Here is a 16,035-nt window from a genome sequence, read left to right as displayed (position 1 = left end):
GTATAATCTCTGCATCTTTAGAGCCATCCTCTGGCCTGATTAATGTCCCTCCTTTAACCAACTTGGGAAATTGCCTTGGAATCTTTAGCTTTTTCTAGAGGTGACACAGAAGAAAGCATCTTTACTAGAAACAGATGCACAAGGAAAGAGAAAAGGGGCAACAGTAGAGGGAGGAGACAGAAGAATGAGAAAATTGTAGCTGTCCAGGGCCATTCAGTTCAAGGGCAAGGAACTCTGCCCACTCAGCAAACCTCAAGGCTAGCATGGTACAACAGCACTTTGCAGTCATTTATAAAAAAGCACTAATCAGGGCCCCACTGAGAGGAACTGATGGAGTCTGACTTTGATGGGCACATCTACTTCCACTGCCGGTGCCCTGCTTAGTGCTTTCCGTGCACTGTTGCACTCTGCCCACTAGAAGGTCGCTTTATGAGGGCAGAGGCTGGGTCTTGCTCTCACTGGGTCCTAGAACAGTGTTTGGCATATAGCATGTGCTCAACACTTGCTTGCTGAATGCTTGAATCCTCACCACCCCTACAAAGAAGCTGAGGCTCAGAGAGGTTAAGTAATTTGTACAAGGTCTCACAGCTAGAATACAGTAGAGCTGAGGCTCTATTGAACTGTCTGACCCCAGAACCCATATCATTCACTGTACACCAGGCTACTGGGGTCATACCAACAGTGTGGGATAAAATGAGGCCTCATGCAATTTTCTTTCCCAAAATAAAAATTTCTCAGAATTCTGCCAAATTCAGTTTGCATCCTTTGATCCTGACAGGAAACAAGCTACCGGTACAGGTGTGGGGAGAGGCAGACCTTCCTGGGAACTCATCTGGGTTGCAGGCAAAAGCATAACTCCTGCCAAGTTTGAGAACATGGCTTTGGGGAAAGGTCACTGACCTCAGCCTGTTGGCACCTGCCCAAGCCGGTGATGCTGGGCCCTGCCCCAGCCTCAGGTAACCAATCCTCCTCAAGTGTTCCCCTTTCCCTGGTGGCGAGGGCCTCACTCAAGGTCAGCCCTTGGTTCTAAAGCCAATGCAAAGGCAGACCAGCCCTGGCCCTCAGAGGTAAAAAAGGAATGTGCATTAACTGAGCGCCTACTGTGTACTGGGCACAGTACCAAGTGCTTTTCTGCCTCACTTTACATGGGACCTTGGCACAGGCCTCAGAAAGTGTTAGTTCCAAGGGGGTCTATTCAACGGGGGCCTCGAGATCCAAATCCTGGTCACTCTTCCGTCCCAGCCTTGGGAGGGACGAGGAGAAGGCAAGGGTGCAAGCAGATGTTCCTGAGCTTGGCCTTTAGCTTCCTACTTCACCCCCTGCTTATGGGTTACAACACGACAGAATCCACTAAGGGCAACTCTAGTTTTGGGGACCATGTCTGCGTGCATGTGTGATGTGCCCAAGTGCGTGCAGATGACCCTGTGTGTGTGTTCGCAGAGCTCATCCCTGAGGACTGAGCACACACACTGCTGTACTGGCCAGAGCAATAACCAGTGGCCATTTCTTTCTGAGAGATCAAAGCTCTGCTCATAACTGGGCCTGAGGATGGGTCCCAGGTGGGTGAGGGGAGCAGGTGCAGTGTATTACTGACCCGAAGGGTGACCTTCACACTGTTCACGTCTCCTTCTCCTCAGAGTCCCTGGCAAGAAAACGTGTCCCAAACAGGGAGCTGTTGCTGTCCTGCCCCTCAGCAACGACTGGAGTGCACGCATCCTGGGTGGCGCGTGAATGCTCACCTCAGGGTTATAGGGGCTGCTTTCCCCCATTTCTATCCTTGAAGGGAGGAGCAGTGGGTGGGCTTCCTCGGACTTCTGCCCTGTGCTACAGACTCTGGGGTAAACAGAGAAGTGACCTGCATTAGCTCTGCTTGGTGTTTTGGTGAGAGCATTAGGGCTTCTGCTTTTCTGGGTCCAAGCTTGGGAGGTCTGGGCTGGGTGGATATGAGGGGGGCTTCCCTATTCCCCCAGACTTGATCAGGTGCCCTTATAACTCCTACTTATCCTAGCACACCACTCACCACAGTGGCTGGACTGCTCTTTGCTGCCTGTCTCCCCCTTGCTCAGAAACACTGAGGCAGGGACTGTCTGTTCTCCCTGTGTCTTCTCTGCCCCGCACTGAACCACCTTCCCCTGGTTTGCCTCTTACTCTCTGGCAATTCTGTCTTTGACTCTTTTTGGAGAGGTTCCAAGGCTGTTCTTACCTCTCTTCTCTGCACACCATACTCTCACTAGGTCAGAGATCTCACCCCTTCCTGTGGCTTCTGGTACTCTCTCTGTGCTGAAGCATTCCTGAGTCTCTGCTTCCGGTGCAGGCCTCTCTTACACTCCAGACCGCTCAAACTGATGAGCGACTTCTTGGACATACCCATCTGGCTGTGGCATTTCATTTTCAACAATTCCAAACCTTAGCTCCTTACCTTCCTCATCAATCTGTTGCTCATCCCCTTGTGTTCCCTGCCGCAGGTTGATGGCAGCAGCACCCATGGGTCACCCAGGCCAGAAATCCTGCCGCTGGTCATCCTTGGTCCCTCCCTCTCTCCTCACATCCAACGACCGAGCCCTGCACAGCTGACTTCCCGGGAGCTCTCCCCATCCCACAGCCCTGCTTGAGAGCAGGCCTCCCAAGCTCTCGCCTGGACTCTTCAACAGTCTCCTCACTGGTCTCTCTTCTTCCTTCTAGTCCATTTGCTCACTGCTGCCTATAGGATCTTTATAAAGTGAAAACCTGATCATATTTCTCTCTTTGCCTAAAGTCTTTAAAGGCTTCTTACTATTCACCAAAAAAGTCCACACTCCTCTGCCTGGCATTCTAACCTGCCCCTGTCTACCTTATCCACCTATCTCCACCATTCTATTCTCCCTTTCCCTCTGCAGTCGATCAATACTGAACAGCTGTAGTTCTCTGCATATACCAGGCTGCCTCATGCCCCTGTGCTTCTGCACATGGGGTGTCTACTGCCGGCCCTTCTCCACTCTGTTCACCTGGCAAATACTTATTCATCCTTGGAAGGTTTGCTGAATTACTACTGAATTAAGTTAGTCAACAGGGCATTTCTCCTGGCGCTGTGGGTTCTGGGAATGGTTGGAGTGAGACAAGGTCTCTGTCCTCAAGAAGCAAACATGCATAAATCTGGCTAAGTAAGCTCAGATGGCAGCTTTGGTCAATGGAAGCAAGGGCATAAACATCAGAAACTGTAGCAGGTTGTGGGAGCTGTAGGAAGGAGTTATTATCAACTCCCCAAGGTAGTCAGTGGAGTGACAGCAGCAGTGGGTGGGGTGGACAGGGCTTACACACGGGAGTGGTAAGCATTTTCCAGGTGGGGTTGGTTGCATTCCAGTCAGCAGTTGCCTTCCCTCTTTCTGGACCAGGAACCTCTCCAGGGAAGTGAGAGGCCAACCAGGCTGCTGTGCTCACCTTCCCTAAGCCGGGCTCTCCCTTCCTGTGAATGCTTCATTCCAGATCTACTGTTCTCTTTTGGCCTTGGCTACATGGTAGTTACTATTTTAGCTGCAGGCTCTGGAAGTGGACTGCCTGGGTTCAAATCCTGGATTTCCTCTTCCCAACTGTGTGACCATGGGTGAATAAATTGTCTCACTTTACTTCAGTTTCTACATTTGTTACATGGAGTCAGTAATAATAACCATCTTCTGGGAACCAATCCTCCTTCTGGGAGGATTAAAGGAGTTCATACATGAAATAACAGTGCCTTGCACAAAAAGTACAAAAATGTCAACTTTATCATATCTCCTTTCTGCTGTCTACTAGGTAGGGAGTTCCCAGAGGGCAGGTTTGGGTCTGGTCCACAGCTGTGTACCTGAATCCCATCAAGAGGCTAGAAGGCGGCAGCAGGGGTCGGGGTGGAGGTGGTCTCAGAGCACAGGTGCGGGAAACAGAATATGTGACCTTTGAAGGCTTGGCCTTCATTCCTCAGTGGGGGTGGGGGGTGGGTCTCGAGACAGGGAGCAGATGAGAGCCTAGGAAGAGAGCAATAAACTGGGGCAGGGGCAAGGATGCTGGGCCAGGTGGGACAGGTAGTGGGCAGCTGTGGGGACATTTGGATCTGGTTCTTCCTGGCTTGGTACCTGATGTGCTATTTGGTCCACGGGTATCCATTCCTGCATTTCGTTAGTGCACTCTGACATGGGCAGCAAACCTCTTTCCATTTTCCCAGGGCTGGAGGGAAAATGGGGCTGGACATTTTCCCTGGACTGGACTCCATCTGGCCATGTGCTGGCTAATATAGTCCCTGCATGGGAGCAGATGGGAGGCCTCATCCCCAGTTCTGCAGGACCCCTGGAAAAGGTGGATGGCAGCCCCTCCCACACCATAAGCTCTCCCTCCGCTGCTCAAGATAAGGACTGGTATAGATGGGGAGAACTGGGGCTCTGGGACCAGATGTATCTGCAGCCCATTTCTGGCTCTTCCACACAGTAGCTCTGTGGCCTTGGGCAAGTCATTTATAACCTTGCTGAACCTCAGTTTCTTCATCTGTAACAAATGATTGGTACCTTGCCTGGCTATTGTGATGATTAGCAAGAACATCTGTAAAGTCTTTAGCACAGGCCTATTACATAGACTGTGCTGAAGAAGAGGAAGTTGTTCTCATTTAGAGCTCATTTCACCAGTTAAGAGGGAGACTGTCCTTGCTTGTGACCAGCCTGGAGCTCCTCAGGAGAAGACGGTTCCATGAACCAGGGCACCACCATTCCATCATCATGGTCACCATCACAGACAGCAGCAACGTCCCTGGTGTTTTAAAGAACTGGTGAAAATGATGGCTGACATGGGGAGGAGCAGGAGCTGTCTGAGCCAGAAAGGTTCTTGGAGCTTACTGGATCCAGCCTCCTTGTTTGTCACACGAGGTCCCTGATGCCGAGAGATGGGGCAGAGCTAGAACTAAAAATTCAGCTCTCTCTCTCTCTCCCCTGGCACCCCTGTCCCATTCTGTCTCTTTCGAAGGTAGTCTGGGCAGCCACAACATTTCAACTCTTGGGCAGTGCTGGTCTTCTTTGGGTGCCCAGTCTGGGCCCCGGTCCAGAGAGGGGGTGAAGCCACACCTGCTAAGTGACTGAACGTACACATGAGGAAGCAGCAACTTGAGGAATGATCAATTCTGGGCCCCTGGGTCCTGCTGTTCACAGCCCCCCATACCTACAGGTGCCCCCAACTCCATCCCGGCCCAAGCTTACTGGCACCTCATCAAACAGCTGCAGCATGATGGTAAGCACATCTGGATGGGCTTTGTCCACCTCATCGAAGAGCACCACAGCGTTGGGGCACTGCTTCAGCTTCTTGGTCAGCTGGCCACCCTCCTCATGGCCGATGTAGCCTGGTGGGGACCCAATAAATTTGGCCACCTGATGGAAGGAAGGAAATAAGTTAGGAAGGCCTTTCTATGCTTTTAGTTTCCAATATGGGACATGCAACAGTAAGATGGCTTTACATACTGTTAAGATTGCCTGTCTCAACAAGGACAATCAGGTTGTCTCTTTGGGTAGAAGGAATCCTGCCGTGATGGGAGAGCAGATGATCTTTTCTGTGTTTACTCTTCAGAGCAAATCATATGCAAAACAGATCAGTGACCCTGCTGTGTACATATGCTCCCCGCAAAGGACAAATCCCAAGGCTGCTGGAATTATCTCAGGCCTAATCGACAAGTCACATCAAAATAGCCAGGCAGAGCCCTGTTGACAGGCTCTCCAAACCACACTTCACCAAGGACTCTCACTCACCTCATGCCGCTCCTGGAACTCAGACATGTCAAGCCTGATGAAACCCTGTGTGGAAACAAGGAGTCCATTTGAAGAAGGCAGGGGGAAGGGTTAAGGAGATCTCAAATATATTCCGGCTTTTAAGCCACACCAAGCCAAGATTTTCTATCCCATTTTCATGATATAGTTTTTTCTGGCTCCTTGCCTCCTTTTTCTGTCCACTCATCCCCCACGATTCCCTCATGCCCTACCTTAATAAACCCAAGTCGCGTTCCTGCCTTAAATCTGGCTTGGAATGTCTCTTTTTTCTGGCTTCTACTGGGTCTGATCACCACATCATCCACTCATCCCACATTTCCTGAGGGCATACTGTGTGTGCCAAGCACTGGAGCTATGTCTCTGTTCTCTAGCAGCACCTGAGTGGGGCAGGCTGACATGGACAAAGTCAGTCACCATCAGCGTGGGATCATGATGAGATGGAGGGGAGCAACAAGCACCCAGACAGCTCCATGGTGCCCTCAACTTTGCAAGTCTATGTGGGCACATGCCCCTTTTTCTTTTTTTTTAAGTATAGTTGATTTACAAAGTTGTGTTAGTTTCAGGTGTACAGCAAAGTGATTCAGTTATACATACATACACCCACATACATATATATATTCTTTTTCAGATTCTTTTCCATTATAGATTATTACAAGATATTGAATACAGTTCCCTGTGCTATACAGTAGGTCCTTATTACTTACCTTTTTTATATATAGTAGTGTGTATATGTTAATCCCAAACTACTAACTTATCCTCTCCCCCTTCTCCCTTTGTTAACCATGAGTTTGTTTTCTACATCTGAGAGTCTATTTCTGTTTCATAAATAAGTTCATCTGTATCATTCTTTTAGTGTCCACATATAAGTGTACGATACAATATTTGTCTTTCTCTGTCTGACTTACTTCACTTAGTATGATAATCTCTAGGCCCATCCATGTTGCTGCAAATGGCATTATTTCATTCTTTTTTTATGGCTGAGTAGTATTCCATTGTATATATGTACCACATCTTTATCCATTCGTCTGTCGATGGACATTTAGGTTGTTTCCATGTCCTGGCTATTGTAAATAGTGCTGCAATGACCACTGGGCTGCATGTATCTTTTCAAATTGGAGTTTTCATCTTTTCTGGATATATGCCCAGGAGTGGGATTGCTGCGACATACGGTAAGTCTATTTTTAGTTTTTTAAGGAACCTCCATACTGCTCTCCACAGTGGCTGCACCAATTTATTTTTATATTATTTATTAAAAAAATTTTTTTATCACAGTTTTTTAAAAAAAATAAATTTATTTTATTTATTTTTTGGCTGCGTTGGGCCTTCGTTGCTGTGCGCAGGCTTTCTCTAGTTGTGGCGAGCAGGGGCTACTCTGTTGCGGTGCGCAGGTTTCTTATTGCAGTGGCTTCTCGTTGTGGAGCATGGGCTCTAGGCACGTGGGCTTCAGTAGTTGTGGCTCGTGGCCTCTAGAGTGCAGGCTAATTGTGGCGCACGGGTCCAGGTGCTCCGTGGCATGTGGGATCTTCCCAGGCCAGGGATCGAACCCGTGTCCCCTGCATTGGCAGGCGGATTCTTAACCACTGCGCCACCAGGGAAGTCCCTACTTTTCTTTTTTTTTTTTCTTCTTTTTTTTTTTGCGGTACGCGGGCCTCTCACTGTTGTGGCCTCTCCCGTCGCGGAGCACAGGCTCCGGACGTGCAGGCTCAGCGGCCATGGCTCATGGGCCCAGCCGCTCCGTGGCATGTGGGATCTTCCCGGACCGGGGCATGAACCCGTGTCCCCTGCATTGGCAGGCAGACTCTCAACCACTGTGCCACCAGGGAAGCCCCCTACTTTTCTTTTAAACTAATAAATCTTTCTCATTTATTTACATGTTTTCACTTAAGAGCTATCCAGAATGTAGCTTGCAGCCCTTCTCTCTCCATGGTTGGGCCTAGGGCAGATTTCCAGGGAACTGGCCCCCTGGGGTGAGGCCCGACCATAATTAGCCCCAGGGGAACAGCACACCCTCTGGAGTGGGATTTGCGAGTTAAAACAAGCAGAATGCCCATGACTTTTCATGAAGAATTTAGGGATTTAGGGCATTATAAGGGCATTCAGAGGCCCTGTCTCTCCACCCAGATCAGGGTTCCCCAGAGACTCCTCAGGCTCCTCTCCTACTGGCACATGCTTCCATCTAAGAGAATGCACCCACTGCCTATGTTTCTCCTGAGAGCTGGGGATGAGGGAGGGCGCGCCAAGACCCTGAGAGGGAGGTAGCTATGTCTGAAATCCAGGCTATACTCTAGTTCGGTTGCTGGCCAGAAATTCAGTCTGTGATGTATTCTATTTTTTTCTCTGTCCTGTCACTCTGTACGTGAGGTATAGGGTGGCAGAAAGAGCCCCAGGCTTGGCTTCCAGCCCCAGTTCTCCACTATCTGTGTGGCCTTGGCTGCCTTCCCTTTTGGAGCTGCAGTTTCTTCCTATATACTCAGGCCCTTATGCCCTCTCGCTGTTTCTCCTTTATGTTATGGCCTGAGGAGAGGACCTAATCCAAGAGGTCGGAAAGGCCTTGGAGAAGTTCTTAAGGTCATGAGGGTGTGTTATCAGAGGACATGGAGCATTAGCCAGGAAGCATCTTCAGAGGGACCCAGGCAGCTCAGCCAAGAGAAACACTGGCTTCAGGAAGCGTGGGAAGATAGACATGGGGAAGCTGGGAGTGCTGCCCAGAGGGAGCAATGAGCTGGAAGCCACGAGATGGGTATCTGGATAATAGGTGACACTCACTGGGCGCTTACTATGTGTCTGGCGATGTTCTAAATAAGCAAGCTATAAAGGGCTTAGAATGTGTGTAAGTCTATGAGATAAAAGTAGTATTATCATTCCCACCTTACAGATGAGAAAACCGAGCCACAGATTAAAGTAACTTGCCCAAGGTCACTCAAGCTTGACAATCTGGCTCAAAGTCAGTGCTCTTAGCCACTATACCCTCCTGCCTCATATTTCCCACTCCATCAATCAGCTGGGCTCTTGGCATCTTCATTTGAAGGGTTCTGAGCTTTGTGTCCAGAACCAGTGTCAATCAATGCCCCAAGGTAACAGGGAGTACAGACTTCAGTGCTCACTTACGCTTATGTCAAATTACCTGGGTTCTTATCCTAGTCCTTCTACTGATTTGCTGAGTAACTCTCAACAAATCTAAGCGCTTGATTTTCTTGGCTAGAATAATTTTGGTTTCAAATGATCTTACCTTAGGGTTATCTAGAAGTGAGGCAACAATAATAACAATTATATCTAACATGTACTGATTGCTTACTATGTGCCAAGAATGGTCATTATCTCACTTAACCTTCGTAACAATCCAATGAGACAGGCACCATTACTGAATCCATTTTACAGATGAGAAAACTGATGTAAACAGAGATCTCAGCCAACTCCACAGAGTAGTTTAGCATTGGACCCAGAGCCCTGCTCTTGATCCCTTCATCATACTGCCACTATAACTGCAGTCTTTAGGGCTTCACCACCCTACTTCAGGATGAAATCACAGAATGCCATTAAGGTTTTTTCTCAAGGATTATTAACCCTAATAATGGGAGTTAACAAAGCTGCTCAATTTGGGAGAAATAGTAGAGGTTAATGAGAGAAAAATAATAAGCTCACAAGTCTAGTAAACAAATTACAGGACTTCCCTGGTGGCGCAGTGGTTAAGAATCTACCTGCCAAGGCAGGGGACACAGGTTTGAGCCCTGGTCTGGGAAGATCTCACATGCCATGGAGCAACTGAGCCCATATGCCGCAACTACTGAGCCTTCGAGCCACAACTACTGAGCCTGTGTGCCACAACTACTGAAGCCCACGTGCCTAGAGCCTGTGCTCCGCAACAAGAGAAGCCACCGCAATGAGAAGCCCGCACACTGCAACGAAGAGTAGCCCCCGCGCGCAGCAATGAAGACCCAACACAGCCAAACATAAATAAATAAAAAAAAAGAAATTACAAAAATGTGCAAACAAGTCCTTGAGAGGCAGCCAGGTCTGGAGGTATTGTGACTCTTTACAAATGAGGAAACTAAGGATCAGAGAGCGAGAACTCGAATTCAAGTCACCAACTCCCAGGTCAGTGCTCAGTCCTCCTTTACACTGGGCCCTGTACATGACACTTCCCACACATCACTCCGTGGGTCCTGGTGATGTCAGGTACCCTGGTTAGACAGCTTACAGTCCAGAACCCTCAGATTTTGTTTTATTTTTCAATTTTATTTATTTATTTATTTTTGGCTGTGTTGGGTCTTCCCTGCTGCGTGCATGCTTTCTCTAGCTGCCGCGAGCAGGGGCTACTCTTGGTTGCAGTGCATGGGCTTCTCATTGCGGTGGCTTCTCTTGTTGCAGAGCACAGGCTCCAGGCACGTGGGCTTCCGTAGTTGTGGCTCGCGGACTCCAGAGTGCAGGACTAGTAGTTGTAGCGCACGGGCTTCGCTGCTCCGCGGTGTGTGGGAACCTCCCAGACCAGGGCTTGAACCTTTGTCCCCTGCATTGGCAGACGGATCCCCAACCACTGTGCCACCAGGGAAGCCCAGAACCCTCAGATTTTGAAGGCAGGTTTCAAACATGCCTGTTACATGTCCAGAGAATGTCTATGCTAGACATAGATGCTGTAATGAGTTGGTCCTCAGGGCTGGTGAAGGTAGAAGTTTTATAGAAGCAACAACTATGATTTAAAAATAAAATACATGGTTATATTGGGCTTCTCATGCCTCTCATCTCCCTATGTGACATGGGGACAAATGGACAAGTTTATAATCTAGCTTCCTCTTGTGGCTGAGAACAACAGTTCTGAGAGAAGAGTTGAGAGACTGGATTCTGATTTTACTTCTTCCCCTAACAGGTGACTCTGGACGCTTAACACTGTAGGGTCTCAGTTCTCTCATCTAAAAAGTGGGTCTAATTTAGCACTCATGCTATCTTCCTTATAGGATCAAATAAGACAATGGATGGGAGTACTGCTGTGGAAAGTACAGAGTGATGAATAAATATAAGACAAGGGATCAGGCACTTACTGGGTGCTAGAACCTGTGTTCTCTGTGATTCATAGTATCTCACTTGATGCTCACGACAACCTTAGACACAGGACTGATTAGCTTCACTTTGAGGCAAGAGCTGAAACTTAAGAGGGGTAAAGCAACCCGTCTAGGACCCATAGAACCTGCGCCAAGGAATGGCTGACTCCAGAGCCTGGATCACCCAGGCCACTGACTCCAAGTGGTGACGGTGTTAACTCCGTCTCCTAGGTGAGGCATGTACTGAAGGATGCCATCATCAGCTTTCAGGACACCCTGCACTGGTGGAAATCTGTCTCTTGTTTAGATGCTCCAACTGAAAAATGACTTGCATCATCAGTCTTTTATCAAGCCCCTTCTCCTTTCTACACCAGCAAGTCAGCAGATACCTTCCTTCTACTTCCACTGTGTATGAAGACATATTAAGACAGCTTGGATAAGGAGATTATGATTTGTAATTAAATATTAACCTTTCTGACAGTATTAAAATTAAACCACTCAGAATTCTTCATCCCTAATCAGGTGGTTCCTGCCCATAACTGCATCTTCCCTAATAGTCTTGCTAGTTTATGGCCCTTTCCAGAGTGCTAATTGTTTCAATCGCTGCCAACCTGATGAATTGTCTTAAAAATGCTATTTCGGTTGGAGCATATTAGCATGCCATGCGCTGCTTCTTGCCTGCCTGCCTGCCTGTTGAGTGGGTCTGCTCTAGCTTTGGTTGAGACAGCTCACAGACAGCTACTGGCAGAGTCAGTAGAAGGGGGCTATGAATGTGTCTCAGAAGGATACAGCCTGAGCTACCTTGTTTCTGTGGCTGCCAGGCCCTCAGGGGGGTGGTGAAGGGGGAGCTAGGCAAAAGCAGGAAAAGAGGTGGCCAGGACTCTGTTGCTGGCAGTTTGGCTGGCGGAGGCCTGGGCAATTCCTCATCACCTCAGCTGGGGAGGCTTTCCACAGAAAGTAGGCAAGGGCATCCAGGGTCGTGGGCAACCTGTGATGCCTCCACACTGGGAAGGCCAGTAGGAAGAAGAATGTGTGACTTTAAGTTGAAATGTTTCTGCAATCTCCAAGGACTGCTCTGACATTTCTGTGTGAAAGTATTTCCTGTCAGTCTAGAAAGTCAAACTGAGCAGGCCTTGGAAAGCCAGAGTCTGAACAAGGGGATGGGCACAGCCCTGTCCTATGGAGAATCCAGGCCTCTGGGTCATGGGAAAAAGGAGACTGTGACCACCTCATAGCTTAGGGCATTAAGAAATCATGTTTAAAAACTCATGTAGAATGGGACTTCCCTGGTGGCGCAGTGGTTGAGAGTCCGCCTGCCGATGCAGGGGATGCGGGTTCGTGCCCCGGTCTGGGAAGATCCCACATGCTGTGGAGTGGCTGGGCCCGTGAGCCATGGCCGCTGAGCCTGCGCGTCTGGAGCCTGTGCTCCGCAACGGGAGAGGCCACAGCAGTGAGAGGCCTGCGTACCGCAAAAAAAAAAAAAAAAAAAAAAAAAAAAGCTCATGTAGAAAAGCAAATCCTCTTGATGGCACTGGACAGTAGTGATATGTTTCTAAAGCTGTCTCCCCCTCAAGACTGAGCTCCTCAGGGCAGGGGAGTGTCTTAATGAATGCTGTATTATCAGGATCTAGTACAATACCCGGCACAGAGTAGATGCTTAGAAATGTTGTATAAATGAATCTCACTGGGTTCTCCCAAGTGCCTCAAGAGTCAGGCAGGGCAAGGATTATTCATCCTATTTCACAGATGAAGAAATTGAGGCACAAAGAGGTTGAATAACTTGCCCAAATTCCTGGAGCAATTGGTGGCCATGTTGGGGCCATAGCTGAGGCCTGCTTCCTGGGCCAGGGCCCATCTTTTTGATTGGCTATTGACAGATTCAGGGAGCCTAGGATTTTTTGGGCTAGCAGGAGTGGTGAGCTCTCCATGGCATGCCAATCAGGAGTAGATCCCAGCCCTTACCTTTTTGGCATCTTTGTGCATATATTTGGCTGTCTGCTTGGCCAGTTCTGTTTTTCCTAATAAGAAGGAAAAGAGAAGTGTTGGGTTAGGACCAGATGACTATCTCCTGTGATGAAAGCATATTAGAAATGCATGGATGCTGGAAATAATGTATGTTATGGATGGGAATGTTGAGGCTCAGAGAGGGTCAGTGACTCTCTCAAAGTCACCAAGGGAATTAATGGTAAAACTGGGACCAGAATCAAAGTCCACATTGCATCTTGATTTTTTTGTGGATGGGGATTGAAGCCTTTTCTCTACAGCAGCACCCTAAGAGTGAGAGGTTGACTCTTACAATCCAGAGCCATCCTGTCCTTTGAAGCCCAGCGTAAACCTTGCCTGTCCTAGGAGCACTCTGACTTCCTGGTTCATTGCACTGTATCTCTCTGGACACCCACGGTCTTGCCATCCAGCCAGGCCCTGGAGCCACAGGCCAAATAGAGGCTGGGACAGGATAAAAAGCACCTCTTCTTGGCTTCACAGCCTTGCTTTGTAACATAAAGAAGGAATGATAATACCGAAGTGGTGGCTCTGAAGGGCCATTTGGCATGATGGTCAAGCCTTTGGAAGTCACTATCTGGTATGGGTCAAGTTCTATAGTATCATGTGAGGTAATGGTAACCCTTTGGGACCCTACATCTGAGGGAGCACCCATGAAGATGCTGAGAGGGGAAGAGGAGGCAATAGATGCATGAAATTCCCTATCAAGACAATGGGAGAGAGAAAAAAAAAAAGACAACGGGAGGTGGTGGTGGTGTGGTGGTGGCAGTGGGAAGTATCTGTGATGGCAGAGAGTGAGGGGGTACGAATGCCTCAGATAATCCAGCCCAAATGGCTATAAAAATCCCCGACCCATTTCACTGCAACCAATTTTGCTATGCACTTAGCACTGTGCTGGCCATCAGGGGCTTTCTTTAGCTTCCTAGAGGGTTATGTCCCAGGCTACACTAGATAAGGCTGGTGCACTGGGCAGTGGAGGGGTTCAATTCCTAAAGGGCAGCCTCTGGGGTTACAGAGTGGCTGGACCAGGACTCACAGGACCCCAAGGGCCTGGCCTTCCAGGTGAAGTAGGCCCTGCACCACAGCTTCCAGAGGGAGGGGCATAATTCCAGCTGTTCCTAATGTGACAGATGATCCTCTTGCTGGCTCTGTAATTTGGAGGCAGTTGTTCTGGGAGCTAGATTTGAATGAGAGGTGGGTTGTCTGACTCTGGCCCATAGAAGCTGGGGCTCTCCCAGCTCTCCTTCCCCACAGGCTGATCTACTCCCAGTTACCTATTCCAGATGATCCCAGGAAGAGGAAGACAAGAGGGTGTTCTTCGTCGTACCAGCCATTCTCCTTCCTCCGGATCGCTATGGCCAAACACATAAGATGGGAGGACAGGGAGGGAGGCAGATAAATCAATGACACAAAAGGCAGGATAATTATCACTAAGTATACAATATGTTTTACTGCTCTGCGCCCACTCAAAGTCCTCACTACCATTAGTGCTGCCTAATCTGATTAGCTGGCAAGGCCCCTAGAGACACCTAATCAGGTTAGCATGGATTTGGAAAGCTGCCCAGAGCAGATTTCGGATAAAGTTTTCCAGGATGAGCACTCAGCGTTGCCAAGGAAACTGAAAGGCGGGTGGATGGTGAATGAAGGTGAAGGGGGTGGGGGGCTGGTGAAGGAGAATTTGAGAGGAACTTTAGCTCTCCACTGGTAACCCATCTACTCACCACTGGTGGGAGTCTGAGCCTGCCCCTATGCAAGTGGGAGAGGCAGAAGCCCATGGCAGGCCCTTGGGGATCTGGGGTGTGAGCTCTGAACTCTTTCCCATTTGGGGGAACTAAGGTCTCATCTGCTGTTAGGAAATACAGCCAAATGCACTTTCTGGAAGCCAATGAAGGGTAGTGTGGAGCTCAGGGCATGGAAGGGTGAGCCACCTGGTTAGCACCTCCACCAACATGGCCTCCACTGGGCAGAGGTAGGGGAACGGGAATAAACACGTACTAGGTTCCCCAGGGCTCAGCTCTGCTAGAGTGAGTGCTAACCTCTCCTCTTCAAGGGTTCTATGTGCAAGATGAGGAAATTAAGTGCCCAACCACAGAGTGGGAGAGTCAGGCTCAGAAGCATCACTCAAGTATAAGAGTAGGAACAGAATGAGGCAGAACAATCAGAAGAATCATTTATTAAAGATGCTATCTGCTAGGCCCAATGGAAAAATCGCCAACATTTTATTACTCAAGACCCATACCCAGAGTGGAAAATATTATTTTCAACTCCATCATACTGAACAGGAAACTGAAACAAGAGATAAAGAGATCTGCCCAAGTCACACAACTAGTAGATTACCAGCTGACTGGTGGAGATGGTAGAGTTGCATCTCTAAACCTGTCTTCTTTTTTTGTCACATATGGTTACTTACAAAAGCTAGTATCAATTTGGGTTGCCATAAACGGAAACACGGCCATCAGAAGAAGGAAGGGGAAAGACCATTGTGCAATGTCAAGGTCATCCTGCAGATGGAACAGCATATATGGTCTGGTCCCCAGAGCGTTGAGGGGAGATGAGCAAAAGGATATATGTCAGAGGACAAGGCATGGAAACCAAGTCAATGGAGGAAGAGTTGACAGTCTTAGGGAAGCATCGTCCATTCTTGAGGTGCAAAGATCCTAAATGCTATACTGTGCGGTATAATCTGTGTGGTTGAGTTTCAAAGAAGTGGCTGGAGAGATCAGGGAAGGCTTTTGGAAGAAGTGGGACTGATGACAGATCACAGAGACTGGGTGGGATCTGGAGGGGGCAAATGCAGCAGCATGACAGAGGTGGAGAGACAGGAATGAACATGAGTACTTGTGGGTGGGATCAGATCAAAGAGGTCTCGAAACCCTGTCTTAGGAGTTCAGGTCCACGCTGTGGGCTTTCTCACCTCAATCTCTAATGCTTCTACCTAAGATACTTTCTAGTTCTGGCCTCAGCAGAAAAAAAAAACTGTGCAACCTCATGGACACCAGACTAGCCACTCTGCCTGCCCGGGAGATACTCCCTGAGACTCCTGAGAGGGGCCTGAGAAAACACTCAGTCTAACCTCTCCCTTGGGCTAGGTCTCAGATCATCTCTAAACTGACTGGCTTGGTCCTCTGGAAGGCCTGGCCATGATGGGAATCCACAGGCCTCATAGGTATCTGAAGGCTGCGGATGAAGATGGAGAAGTCCCAGCCTGGTGAGAGGGAGCCCCCAGTGTCCTGACAGAAACAAGA

At 48.8% G+C, this 16,035-nt stretch overlaps 1 protein-coding gene across 2 annotated transcripts in view; it reads right to left on the bottom strand.

Annotated features, from left to right (window-relative positions):
- Positions 1 to 16,035, bottom strand: part of CLPB (ClpB family mitochondrial disaggregase) — a 145,510-nt gene that overhangs the window by 2,791 nt on the left and 126,684 nt on the right. Inside the window, exons 8-11 of one of the 2 annotated variants that reach the window (XM_024731828.1) lie at positions 14,065 to 14,142; positions 12,752 to 12,807; positions 5,736 to 5,780; positions 5,193 to 5,360 (exon numbers count right to left, since the gene is read on the bottom strand). In XM_024731828.1, coding sequence (XP_024587596.1) covers positions 5,193 to 5,360; positions 5,736 to 5,780; positions 12,752 to 12,807; positions 14,065 to 14,142 — 347 coding nt within the window. The remainder of the gene's footprint in view (positions 1 to 5,192; positions 5,361 to 5,735; positions 5,781 to 12,751; positions 12,808 to 14,064; positions 14,143 to 16,035) is intronic. The other variant, XM_024731830.1, reaches the window with a different exon arrangement.

The sequence above is a fragment of the Neophocaena asiaeorientalis genome, unplaced genomic scaffold (assembly GCF_003031525.2).
Source record: "Neophocaena asiaeorientalis asiaeorientalis breed wild unplaced genomic scaffold, Neophocaena_asiaeorientalis_V1.1 scaffold232, whole genome shotgun sequence".
Lineage (NCBI taxonomy): Eukaryota > Metazoa > Chordata > Mammalia > Artiodactyla > Phocoenidae > Neophocaena > Neophocaena asiaeorientalis.
Note: the sequence above shows the minus strand (reverse complement) of the source record. Positions and strands in the feature narration are given on the sequence as shown.